Source organism: Panthera pardus, unplaced genomic scaffold (assembly GCF_024362965.1).
Source record: "Panthera pardus isolate Hobbes unplaced genomic scaffold, ASM2436296v1 HiC_scaffold_8, whole genome shotgun sequence".
Classification (NCBI taxonomy): domain Eukaryota; kingdom Metazoa; phylum Chordata; class Mammalia; order Carnivora; family Felidae; genus Panthera; species Panthera pardus.
The window spans coordinates 130,957,244-130,970,859 of NW_026527013.1; the positions used below are offsets into that span (position 1 = coordinate 130,957,244).

The following is a 13,616-nucleotide window of genomic DNA, read 5'->3' on the forward strand; positions in this document are numbered from 1 at the left end:
GGGAATGGTTCATCCATCCTTGCCTTTGACAAACACATTAATTCTTGGATTCCTAATGAAAAGGCCTATGGCAATTGGGAGACTGGTCCTTTTTGTTGACTTTAATTTTTACATTTAACCTGTCTCTGTAGACTCTGTCATCCAGTCATGTGTTACAGGAGTTCGAAGAACTAAATACTGCCCTTGGCCACGTTTGTATCCTTCTTCCTGGGTACAACAGGCATAGCTAAAGCATAGCATTAGCTGTAGAAAAGATTCGTAGATGTAGGTGTAGGGAACAAATATAAAGGACTTAAATGTGGATTCTACAATAGCTTTATAAAAAAATGTGTCCACAAATCATTTTAGTCTTCTAGATACCTGATTTCTCCACACCAGCTGAGAGAACTATAGAATATTAGGCACTACTAAAGGATTTACTAGTTTGTGACTGCCTTCAGTAATTAAGACCTATACACAATTAAAGTATGCAAGTATATTCGCCTGGCTTTTCTCCCTAAAGAGCTGCATATAGGCCTGGGTTTAGGAAATACTATTGGCATTGTCTTTTGAGCAAGGCTCAGTACCATTTTTTATGGTTTACATGGGCATTCTAATCTAGTAATAGTAACAAATTTGTTTTATAGCCCTCTAATTATTTGTAACAAATTCAAGAAACAAATCTGCAGCCAGTATCTATGACCGAATTCTTTGGATTTTACTTTAATTTAGGAAACACACAAATATGTATGATCTTGGTACTACCAAAGGATCCAATCTTAGAAATAGTCAAAATCTATGACAAAATAGTTGTCAATGTTTCTGATTACTATAAACATCAGTGACATTAATAACCAGTGTTTTATATTGCAAAAAGCAGAATAGCTTTCTATTCATTGAACAAGTGTTACGGAAATACAAAGTAAGTCGAACACTGCTGATGTTGACCAAAAGTTACCACTCAACAGTGCCAAATGTAACTAGATTCCTAGTTGAAAAAATGCATACAAAACTACTGAACTCATTGTTAAATTTAGGATGATAAAACATTCGAATCAAAGTTTAGGATAAAGTCTTCTCAATTATGTAGTTATGAATTCCTCCAATAAGAAAAATAGGACTTAGAAAACCCAATATTTCCTTCCTTCTATAATATTTAGAGTTCCTTAATGAAATTGTTAGCTATTGTAGCTTTTTTATGGAGTATTGTGTAACATAGGCCACCACTAATAATCTTGGGGAAATTTTCATTGGTAGTGGATTGTGGATATGAAATTTTTATTGTGAACCATCATGGAGGTTACTGAAGTTAAATATCAAATTTTCATAATATGAACATTCTTTGTAAAAACATTGTGTTTTGGACTAGTAATTAAGAAAATTTTGTCTCCACCTTTGCTATCATTTAACAATTTGTAACACCTAAAAGGAACCAAATGTTAGTGTGTGGGCCCTTGAAGAGGAATACCATTGCAGCACTGTGCTCAGAAAAATGTGGGGAAATGAAGTAAAAGCTTGATTCCCCCCCCCCTTTTTTTTACCTGCCTTTTACCATCAGAGAATTGGTTTGTAGCTTGCACTTTTCTAGAGAGATGAACAATATAGCCCTCTTATCTGCATTGTGTTTGTAATTTGTTATACAGTTGTGTTTAAAACTTTCTTGTATTTTGTTCCATTTTTGGTAAACAAATTAAGGGACTTGAGCAGGGTCAAAGATCTATCAGTAGGCAATCATTCCTAGATGGAGGTATTAACCCCATGTAGAATGCTTTTCTTCTCCATTAGATCATAAATTCCACAGAAACAGGGGACTGTGACCACCCCAATCCTGATGTTTCCTCAGCATACTGTGTAGTAGATTTCAAACATTTGTTCCATAAAGAACTGTTTGATCTCATGAGAAAGCCATTTGCTGCACTAAAATACCTAATACACTTCTCTCTCATATAATCATTAATTTTCAAGGAAAGTAGACATAAAATGAACTAGAATTTATGCTTGTTAATACTTGTTTGTCATGTATTGTCATGCTGCTTATCAATCTGGTAGTCAATTAACTTTCTGGATCTTGGTGAATGAATTTATGGAATTAAGAAATTTGGGTAGATGAATGCAGCTGGAAAATTCCAGATGTGATTCAGATTCTAAACTGCATCCCAATTCCAAAATCATTTAGTAAGATGGGTCAAAGACCACAAAATTTTCCGGTTACAAGCAGTACACAATGAATATTAGAAAATTTAAAATTTTTAATAAATGTGCTTTGTTCACAAAAAGTGAAAAAATACAACAAACACAAACATACATTTTTCAGGTATGCCACCTCCCACTGTTTGGCAACTATGATATAAACCACTTTTGATCTAGTCATGATCCTGAAGAATCTAACCAAATGATCATTTATTTTTCAAACTCCAAATTCTTTTGGAGACTCCTGTTGTGAGACAGGAGACCCCTTAAAACTTGGATCCAAATGAAATCATTCTTGGGAGTACCAATACAGTATTAGAAGGCTCTGTTAACGTCTCCTCTCATTACATATACAATCTGGCAGCAAGCCGCAGGACTGCTTATATTTTAACACTTAAACGTTAATTGGCTTTGGTGGAAAATGTATTAGTTTAAATTCTGTACCAACCTAATTTGAAGCTGAATTTACAGTAACAAATGATATTTATAAATCCAAACAAATTTATACTAAGTGGGAGTAGGTTTTATAAACAGACTTTTCTTTAAAGTACTACTTAAAATACATCATGCACACTTTGGAGCATAAGCAGAATCAACATCTGTAAACAATCAGAGGAATTTATAGCACCAACATTTTAGCTGTAACACAAAGGCTGACTCCAAGGTCATACTTACACCAGCCTCTCAAAACCAATGTTGTCATTTACTTTCAAAGCACTTTAATGAGATGCATTGTTTTCTTTGCCCTTAAGATAGTATTTAGCCAAACCAAAGGAAATGGGCAGTAAGGTAAAAGAGGTACTACCAAAACAGTTTTGTGTTACCTTAACGCTGTTTTTTTTTTTTTTTCCTTCTTTTGTGGGAGCTACAAGATGTGACTCATAGTGCTTAATTGGAAAGAAAAGTCAATCCTAATTATTGACTCTTAAGCTATTGAAAGTAAATGAAACATTTCATGTTATTTCTCACATATTTGAGTAATCGATATTACATTTAGTCAACTGACCTTTGTAGGTTAATTACAATCCTGTAACTTTCATTAATTTAGAATGTGAAATTTAATTTGAAATATTGGGCAAATATACGCAATCATTTATATCTTAAAGGGTAAATTTTGTATTTCTAAATAAAGTTTGACATTCAAAGTTAACTATGGCAACTCACAATAAGCACAAAACGTCAGTTTTACCAAAGAAGTGCAGTTTATGAAATTTAGGATCAACTATTGAAAATGCAAGTTTCCTTTAAAAATACATACACACACACACACACACACACACAAACATACACACACACAACATTAACCATGAATTCTGAAACTGTGATATTTCAGTGCAAAAACCTCAGTATGAGGTAATTTTAATGTATCAACCACTTGAAAAAAAATCCACACAGTGGCACTCTTAAAAATGATAGTTTACATGACAATTGCTGGCTGACAAGACAATGTGGACTAAATGTTCTCAGCTATTTAAACTAATCTTGTCTTGTTTGGACATAATTTTCTCCTTAATCACTTGCTTCTGATTCAGAAACACAGAAAGTCACTTATTGTGGAAAGGGAAAATTCCCACAGCCAACTAATGGTTTATGTATTCAAAGAAAATTTTCTGCTAGAATTCTGATAGAAATTAGAATACCGAAAGGTGAAAACCATGTTATGAGCTCACTAGCAGAGGGTTAATTTAAAATTTTTCTATGTAATTCCAGACTAGTAGTGCAGCCACCTCCTTAATGGAAAGGTGAGGACCCTAACATGGTTGGTCTAGACAGAACATAAACTCTGACAAGTGCAAACCCTTTCACCAAGGTGTTTCAGGTCAGGATTGAGTATTGCCCCTTGCTTAAATAGAAAAATCTGGAAATGAAACCTAAATTAAAAAAAGAGTGAATTATCACAGTTAGATACACTTAACACCAAGGCCTAAATCAATATGAAAGATATGAACATATCATTCTACTTTGGCAATGGTGTTTATTGTCTTGTACTAATGGAATTAGAATACTTGGGGGATTAGAAATACTTGGGGGACTAGAAAGATTAGAAATCTTTCCCCAAGTGTCTGCTGCCAAATGAGCAAGAGAGAGAAAAAAAAAAAAGATGAATTCTAAAAAGTTGAAGAAATGCTGGTCATCAGACAAAACTGAACAGAAAATGGCTTTCTGTAACAGATAACAATTTAGCTAGAAAAGAGAGTAAGTGCATCACAAAACAACTAAACCAATCTATCTGTGTCACATTTAACTTGTGAGTCATCAAAGTGCAAGCTACAGCTTTCTACATATCTTTTCTCATTGCAATGGATTAAAGTCAACACTGAGAAGATTAAAAAAGGGAAAATACATAGCAAGTTATGCTTCATTTTTCACAATAGCACTAAAGAAAAAAAGGTACCTTTCTATGATATCTTAGTGCTAAATGCTAAAGTAACAGTGGTTTCTGCTATGACAGGAGTCACTCTGCATGAAACTTTAAGCTTTCTATATAAGAATAAATTTTAAAATCCAGAAGTAGAAAAAAATAGCAAACTCTGTAAACCTTTGCATTTTTTCTATGCAAACCAGGTTTTAAGTACTGAGTTCATGTTAGTATTTCTGATTAGTGTAAGCAATTAGTTTAGGAGTCTGGACTGAAAGGGCCTTTTACTTTGATATTAACTTAAAAGTAATATGGGATCTTCTAGCTCATAGAAAGGAATAGAGCTGGCTTGACTTTCTCCAGAATCTGAGTCATATGGAGCATCAGGGAGCTCTGTGAAACCATATGCTAGTTGTTCATCTTCTATATCTGATCGAACGTAGCAGGAAGGGTTAGAATATTCCTCCTCTTCTATACTGTTGAAATCTTGAGGAATATATAACATCCCTGGGTAGTTCCTACTAACCAAGTCACTTGTGGTCTTTAGGGAGATTTTTCTAAATGCCATCAAATGCATATGTGAAAACTTTGAATACTTGAAACGTTTAAAGCCCAGGGACTCTATAGCAATCTTCCAGCTTTTCATCATCATAGCATGACGGTTCTGATGGGAGGAATCAGGTGTGATGATAAGCAATAAACCATTTAACACTAACAGTTCATGGGCTTTCTTGCAGCAAATCCATCGTTGGTAAGGTGATGGAAAATAAGAAAGAAGGAGAGAGAAAACAACCACATGGAAAAGTTCTCCAGGAAGAGAATCAATAGGGTTTTTCAGCTGCTTTAAAAAGGCATCTATAGCATCCTGTGCAAGCTGGAGTGGCTGCTGAAGCTGCAAGTTCAGGAAGTCACATTTATATACACTCTGCAGAAAGGGAAAAAAGGACTCATTAAGAATTTGAAAATTACTTCCATCCTATTACACAGATTTTACACCGAACTATTTCACAGCATTTCTACATAATCCAACCTTTACTTTTGAACCTTTCCCTTCTAAATTATTCCACTTGTACAGACACTGAACCTAAACTTTTACTCACAATAATCTTGAAGAGTAATCAAGCCTGGAGAACTTGTATTCATCATTAAAAAACTAAATATTTCTGTTGAACAATTTGAAATTTAATTTGCATAAGAGTTTACAGGAATGATTTATCTAAACTTAATCATATTTACATTCACTTCAACATTTACAGTTATCAAAAACAGGTCATTGTAAAAACTTTAAACAAGAAATACCATGAAATAAAGATGAATCAAGGACATCAAAGAGGATAATAAAAGAAAGGGGCATTATAAATTGGTAAAAGAAGAACACCAAAACTTTTGAAATAATGAAAAATGTCTTTGAAACCATTAACTATCTTAAAAGTAATTTTAATTATTACACTTATTCTATCAAAAAGTTAATACCTGGTTTAAAACAACACATTAAAATTAACTTCAATGGCCATGGGAAACACCACAACTAAGGGAATAAACAGCACTGCATAATTTACTGAATACTACAACTCCATGAAAATGACCCAGAATAAAAATTTAAAATTAGATAAAAATTAGTTGCCCTTTTCATAGAATAGTTTAGTGCCTTATTCTTGCTAGTAGCTGGACAAGCCGGTCATGTATGTGCACTACAGATTAGGCAAAGTGAGATGTAAAGTTCTATTACACAGAAAAAGATGTATGTTTTTCTTCGATTTGCTATTTACTGAAGTATAACTGATGTACAAACAAGTATTAACTGATGCACAAGCATATTTAAAAGGTACTCGTTGATAAGTTTTTGACATTTAAACATTCATGAAACCATTCCACAATTAAGTTAATGAATAGACCTAACACCTCCTGAAAGCTTCCTCATGAGCCTTTATAATCCCTGCCTTGTACCCTTCCTGTTCTTCTTCACCACTAGGCAATCATTCATGTGATTTCTATCACTATAGTTTGTATTTCATAGAATTTTATATAAATGGAATAAGACACAATAATGTATTGTTGATTTGTCTCGCTTCTTTCACCTAGTACGATTTTCTTGAGATTCATCCACTGTTTTACATGTATTGACAGTTCCTTTTTAATTGCTGTAAGGTATGCTACTGCATCAAGAATATATCACAGTTTCTTCACATACTGTTTATGTACATCTGGGCTATTTCTAACTTTTGGCTATTCTAACTTAAGCTGCTATGAATATTCCTGTTTGACTTTCAATGGACATGCTTTCATTTCTCTGGAGTAAGTATCCAGGAAAGGCGTGGCTGGATCATATACTAGTAGGTGTATGTTTAACTTTTAAAGAAACTCCAAAACTGTTTTCAAAAGTAGTTAAACAGTTTTTCATCCCCCCCCAGGAGTGTATGGGAATTCCAGTTCCTCCAAATACTCATCAACACCTGGGATAGCTAGCCTTTTACACTTTAAAATCATTGTAACAGAGGTGTGTAGTGGTATACTGTGGTTTTAACTTGCATTTTCTTAATAGGTAGTGATATTTATCTTCTTTACATGTACTTATTTGCCATCTGGATATCTTCTTTGGTCAAGTGTTTATTTAAATCTTTTGCTCACTTAATAATTGGGTTGCTTTACATTTAAAAAAAAAAAAAACAAACCTGTTTTATTAGCTCTGAGAGTTCGTTATTCTGGACACGAGTTCTTAATCAGATGTAGGACTTGAAAATACTCAGGTAAATTCCTAGCAGTGCTATTGCTGGTTCACAGGGTAGATCTATTTTTAATTTTTTGATGAACCTCCACACTGTTTTCCACAGTGACTGCACCAGTCTGCATTCCCACCAACAGTGCAAGAGGGTTCCCGTTTCTCCACATCCTCTCCAGCATCTACAGTCTCCTCACTTGTTCATTTTAGCCACTCTGACTGGCGTGAGGTGATATCTGAGTGTGGTTTTGATTTGTATTTCCCTGATAAGGAGTGATGTTGAGCATCTTCTCATGTGCCTGTTGGCCATCTGGATGTCTTCTTTAGAGAAGTGTCTCTTCGTGTCTTCTGCCCATTTCTTCATTGGTTTATTTGTTTTTCGGGTGTGGAGTTTGGTGAGCTTTTTATAGATTTTGGATACTAGCCCTTTGTCCGATATGTCATTTGCAAATATCTTTTCCCATTCCGTTGGTTGCCTTTTAGTTTTGTTGATTGTTGTATGGAAACCAATTTGACAATAAATTTCATATTTAAAAAAAATACTCTCAGATTGTGGCTGTCTTTTATTCTTTTAACAGTCTTTGAAGAGGAAACATTTTACATTGTGATGAAGACCAATTTATAATTTATTCCTTAATAATGGACTATTTTTGGTGTCATATCTAAGAAATTTTTCCTGACCCAATGTTAGGAAGTTTTGTTTTTCAATGTTTTCTTCTGAAAGTTCTATAGCTGTATGTTTCACATTGAAGTACATAATCTGAGTTTATTTTTGTATATGGTGTGAGGTATGGACTAAAGTTTTTTTCTTTTGTATATGGATATTCAGTTGTTCCAACCATTTGTTGAAAAGGCTATCTTTTCCATCTAGGTTGAAAATTAGTAGTCCATAAATTTGGTCTTATTTGTGGGCCCTCTCTTATACTTCATTGATACTCTCGACACCAATACTGCAGTGTTTTGATTACTGTACCTTTAAAATTTTGAAGTCAGGTAGTGTTACTCTCAAACACTGTCCTTTTAAAAAGTTGTTTTAGCTATTCTAGGTTCTTTGAATTTCCTCACAAATTTTAGAGTTTTTCAACTTTTACAAAAAAGCCTGCTAGGATTTTGATCAAGATTGCCCTGAATCTATGAATAGGTATTGAGAAAACTGACATATTTATAATATTGAGTTCTTCCATGAATAAACATGGTATATTTCTCTACTTACTTAGGTCTTCTTTAATTTCTCTCAATAATGAACAGTTTTTGGGGCGCTTGGGTGCCTCAGTCAGTTAAGCATCCCACTTTGGCTCAGGTCATGATCTCATAGTTCATGAGTTCGAGCCCCAGGGCTGGCTCTGTGCTGACAGCTTGGAGCCTGCTTCATATTCTGTGTGTCTCTCTCTCTGCCTCTCCCCCAATCGTTTTCTCTCTCTCTCTCAAAATTAAACATTAAAAACATTAAAATAACTTACAGTTTGCAATATATGTTTTCTCCCATCTTTTATCAGCTTTATGTGAAATATTTTATATAAATATGTTAAGTATTTCATATTTTTGATGCTATTGTAGATGGTATTATGTTTAATTTCTAATTGATTGTGGCTAGTGTGTGTAGGTGAGTTTGCGTGTGTATACACACAGTTGACTCTTGTATATTGATCTTTTATCTTGCAACTCTGCTAAACTCATTTATTCTATTGGCTTCTCTCTAGATTCCATAGAATAATATATGTTCAATGTCATGCATGAATAAATAGTTTTAGTTCTTTCCAATCTTGATGCCTATTACTGCTTTTTTTTTTTTTTTCTGTCTCTATTGCACTGGATAGAATTTACAGAGAATGCTATATAGAAGTGGCGAAGGTACATATTCTTTCCTTGTTCTAGTGGGGAAAGCATTTTTATTTTATTAAGTATGATGTTAGCTGTAGATTTTTCAGACAGCCTTTACCAGGGTGACGGAATTCAGCTGAATTCCTTCTGAGAGTTTTCATAAGGAAATAATGTTTGGATTTTTATCAAATGTTTTTCCTATGTCTATTGAGATCTATATTAGTGTGCTAAGGTGAAAAAACAGTTTTTTGAAGTTAAACCAATCTTGCAAACAAAACTTGGTCATGATACATTACCTGCTTTGAAATACAGTTGCATTCAACATGTTATAACTTTGTATAGAACACTTTGCATGTATGTTCATAAAGTCTCTGGCCTTTTAGAAGACGTTGGGTAATATACCATCCATTTCAATTTTATGAAAGAGTTTGTGTAGAATTGGTATTTCTTCCTTACTGTTAGTTGATTTTACCAGTGAAGCCATGTAGGCCTGAAATTTTCTTTTTTGGACAAGTTTTTAACTATTTAAATTTCTTTAATGCATTTAGGGCCATTCAGGTTATTTATTTCTTCATGAATAAACTTTGGTAGTATGTCTTGCAGGGAATTTTTCCATTTCATTTAAGTTGTGGAATTTATTGGCATAAAATTGTTAACAATATCTCCTTTTTATCCTCTTATTATTGGTAAAATCAGTAATGATATAACTTCTTTTTCTTATTATGGCTAGTGGTTTATCAATTTTGTTTAACTTCTCAAAGAACTAGCTTTTCCTTTTATCAATTTTCCAAGGTGTTTATCTCCAAGTTTTCTATCTCCTTGATTTCTGGTCTGATAACTTGTTTTCTTTCTTATACTTGGAATTTAGTGTGCCTTTTTTGTCTGTTTCTGGTTGGAAATTTGTTGTCATTGCTTTGAAACCTTTGCTATTTTCTAATAAAGGTGTACAGGGCTATAATTTTCCCCTAGGTAGTGCTTCAGTGATTTAGTGACATCATATGCATTCTGATCTCTTAAGTTTTTATTTCTCTTCATTCCAAAATATACTCTAATTTCCCTGATGGGTTCTTCTTTGATGCTGTAATTTTTATATCCATTATTGAGACATGGGTATTAATATCTCACTATAATTTTATAAATGTCTATTTCTCCTTGCTATTTTATCAGTTTTTGGTTTATGTATTTAAGCTGTTTTTAGGTACATGAATGTTTAGGATTATTCTGTACTCTTGACGAGTTGACCTTTTTATTATTCTGAAATAACCTCTTTATTGCTGGTAATATTCTTTGCTCTGTCATTTGCTTTGTCGGATTATAATGTAGCCACATGAACTTTCTTTTTGTTTAGCCTCTCAATCTATTTGTATGTTTATAAGTACATTTTTTTAAAAAGTTTTATTTATTTTGAGATAGAGCTCAGGGGGAAAGGCAGAGAGAGAGAGAGAGAGAGATGAAGGGAGAGAATCCCAAAAAGACTCTGTACTGCCAGAGCAGAGCCCAATGCAGGGCTTGAACTCACAAACCATGAGATCATGACCTAAGTGGAAATCAAAAGCTGGAGGCTTAAGCAAATGAGCCACCCATGCACCCCTGAAGTGCATTTCTTACAGACAGAATATATTTGGCCATTGTTTTTGTTTGTTGTTTCATTTTCTTACTCAATTTGACAGTCTCTGCCTTTTATTGGAGTGTTTTTTTTTTTTTTAATCCATTCAGCCAATCTGTCTTTTTACTAGAGAAGTTGGTACATTTACATTTGAAGTAATTATTGATAGGTGTGTGCTTATTTCCATTTTGATAATTTTATGGTTTTCTGTAGTTCTACTCTGTTGGTTTCTTCTCTTGCTCTCTTCCTTTGTGGTTTGATGACTTTCTTAGTGGTATGCTTATTTTCCTTTCTCTTTCTCTTTCGTATATTTAGTATAAATTTTTGCTTTGTGGTTACTATGAGATTACATACAGCAACTCAGATCTCTAAGAGTCTATTTTAAGTTGACAACTTAAGGTTGATCCCATTGTGAAGCTTAACATGATTACTCATCCCCATGTTTTACATTTTCATACCACATTTTGTATCTTTAAATCTTGTGTGTCCTTTAACTATTATAATCACACTTATTTTTTTTTTTTTTTACCATTTTTGTCTTTTAATCTTCATACTTTATAAGTGACTAAACTATTATGTTTACTATATGTTAACCTTTCCAGTGAGTTTTATTCTTTCATATTTTTAAAATACTAATTAGTGCTCTTTAGTGCTCTTTATTTTCAGTTTAAAGAAGTTTTATTTATTTATTTATTTATTTATTTATTTATTTATTTATTTATTTATGAGACAGGGAGAGACAGCATGAACGGGGAGGGTCAGAGAGAGAGGGAGACACAGAATCAGAAACAGGCTCCAGGCTCTGAGCTGTCAGCACAGAGCCTGATGCAGGGCTCGAACTCACAGACCGCGAGATCATGACCTGAGCCGAAGTCGGATGCTTAACCAACTGAGCCACCCAGGCGCCCGCCCCTAAAGAAGTTCTTTTAACATAACTTCAAGGGCCAGGTAAGTGGTGATGAACTCCTCTAGCTTTGTTGGTCTGGAAAACTCCCTTTCTCCTTTTTTTTTTTTCTATTCACACCTAGACATTTACTGTTGATTTTAAATATGCAGTACATACCCAAATGTCCTCAATTATCCCCAAAATGCTTTATTTTTTTCATAAGTGGCTCTTTAATCCCCATCACCTATTTTGCCTATCTATCCACCTCCTCTCTGACAACTGTCAGTTCTCTATGGTTAAGAGTCTGTTTCTAGGTTTGTTGCTTTCTCTCTCTCTTTTTTTCCTCCTTCGCTCATTTGTTTCTTATTCCACATAAGAGTGAGATCATATGGTACTTGTCTTTCTCTGACTGGTTTATTTTGCATTAGCACTTTCTCTGACTAGCTCCATGCACACTGTTGCAAGTGGCAAGATTTCATTTTTTATGGCTAATATTCTATTGTATGTATGTATGTGTGTGTGTGTATGTATACACACAAACATACACACACCACTTTGACCATTCACCTATTGATGGACACTTGGGCTGCTTCCACAATTTATTCTGACAGGTGTGAGGTGATAGCTCATTGTAGTTTTGATTTGCATTTGCCTTGTAAGTGATGTTGAGCATCTTTTGATGTGTCTGTTGGTCATCTGTGTGTCTTCTTGGAGAAGTGTTTGTTCATACCTTTTGCACATTTTTTGATTGGATTATTTTTTGGGTGTTGAGTTGTATAAGTTTTATATTTTGAGTACTAACCATTAATGGAATTTGTTGCAAAATATCTTCTCCCATTCAGTAGGTTGTCTTTTAGTTTTGTTGATTGTTTCCTTCACTGTGCAGAAGCTTTATATTTTGATGTAGTCCTACTGGTTTACCTTTGCTTTTGTTTCTCTTGCCTTAGGAGACCAATCTAGAAAAATGTTATTATGGCTGATGTCATAAGAGAAATTACTGCTTATAGTCTTTTCTAGAACTTAATTATGGTTTCAGGTATCACATTTTGGTTTTTAATCCATTTCGAGTTTATTTTTGTGTATAATGAGAAAGTTGTCTAGTTTTATTCTTTTGCATGTAATTTTCCAATTTTCCAAATGTTATTTGCTGAAGAGACTTTTTTTCCCATTGGATGTTCATTCCTTCTTTGTCAAAGATTAATTGACATAATTGTGGGTTTATTTCTAGTTTTTCTATTGTATTCTGTTGATCTGAGTGTCTATGTTTATATGCCAGTACATCACTGTTTGGATTACTACAGCTTTCAACTATAACCTGAAGCTGGAATTGTGATACTTGCAGTTTTATTTTTATTTTTCAAGACTGCTTTAGCTATTCAGGTCTTTTGTGGTTCTGTACAATTTTAGGGGTCTTTGTTCTAGTTCCATGAAAAAATGCTGTTGGTATTTTGACAGGGATTACGTTAAATGTGTAGATTGCTCTCGGTAGTGTAGATGTTTAAACAATATTTGCTCTCCCAACGTATGTGTCGTCTCCAATTTTTTTCATCAGTGTTGTAATGGCTTCTCCACTTCTGAATGGTAACTTTGCCAGGTAAAGTCCTTGGGTGGCAATATTTTTTCTTTCAGTCCCGTGAATATAAAATGCTACACTCATCTGGCCTGCAAAGTTCCTGCTGGAAAATCTGCTTATAGACTTGACTTAAGGGAGTTCATTTGTATGTAGTAAGTTGTTTTTCTCTTGCTGCTTTTAATATTATCTCCTTTTTTTCATTCTTTTTCTTTATGCTGCTCTGAATGTGTGAGTTCCACTGCCTTGTCTTCAAGTTGATCGATGCTTCTGCTACTTCTAGTCTCATGTTGAATGCCTCTGGTGTATTTTTTAATTCAGTATTTATATTCTAAAGCTCTGTGACTTCTACTTGGTATCTTCTAATATTTTCCGTCTCTTTGTTGAAGTTCTCACTGTGTTAATTCATTCTTCTCCCCAGTTTGGTGAGCATCTTCATGACCATTACTTTACCTGACAATGAATCTAAATTACTTATCTCCATTT

The 13,616-nt window shown here is 33.8% G+C and overlaps 1 protein-coding gene across 1 annotated transcript in view; it reads right to left on the reverse strand.

Moving 5' to 3' along the window:
- Positions 1-2,208: 2,208 nt before the first annotated feature.
- Positions 2,209-13,616, reverse strand: part of BMT2 (base methyltransferase of 25S rRNA 2 homolog) — a 90,413-nt gene continuing 79,005 nt past the window's right edge. Inside the window, exon 5 of the mRNA XM_019418076.2 lies at positions 2,209-5,453. Within this exon, the coding sequence (XP_019273621.1) occupies positions 4,824-5,453 (630 nt within the window). The 3' untranslated portion in view covers positions 2,209-4,823. The remainder of the gene's footprint in view (positions 5,454-13,616) is intronic.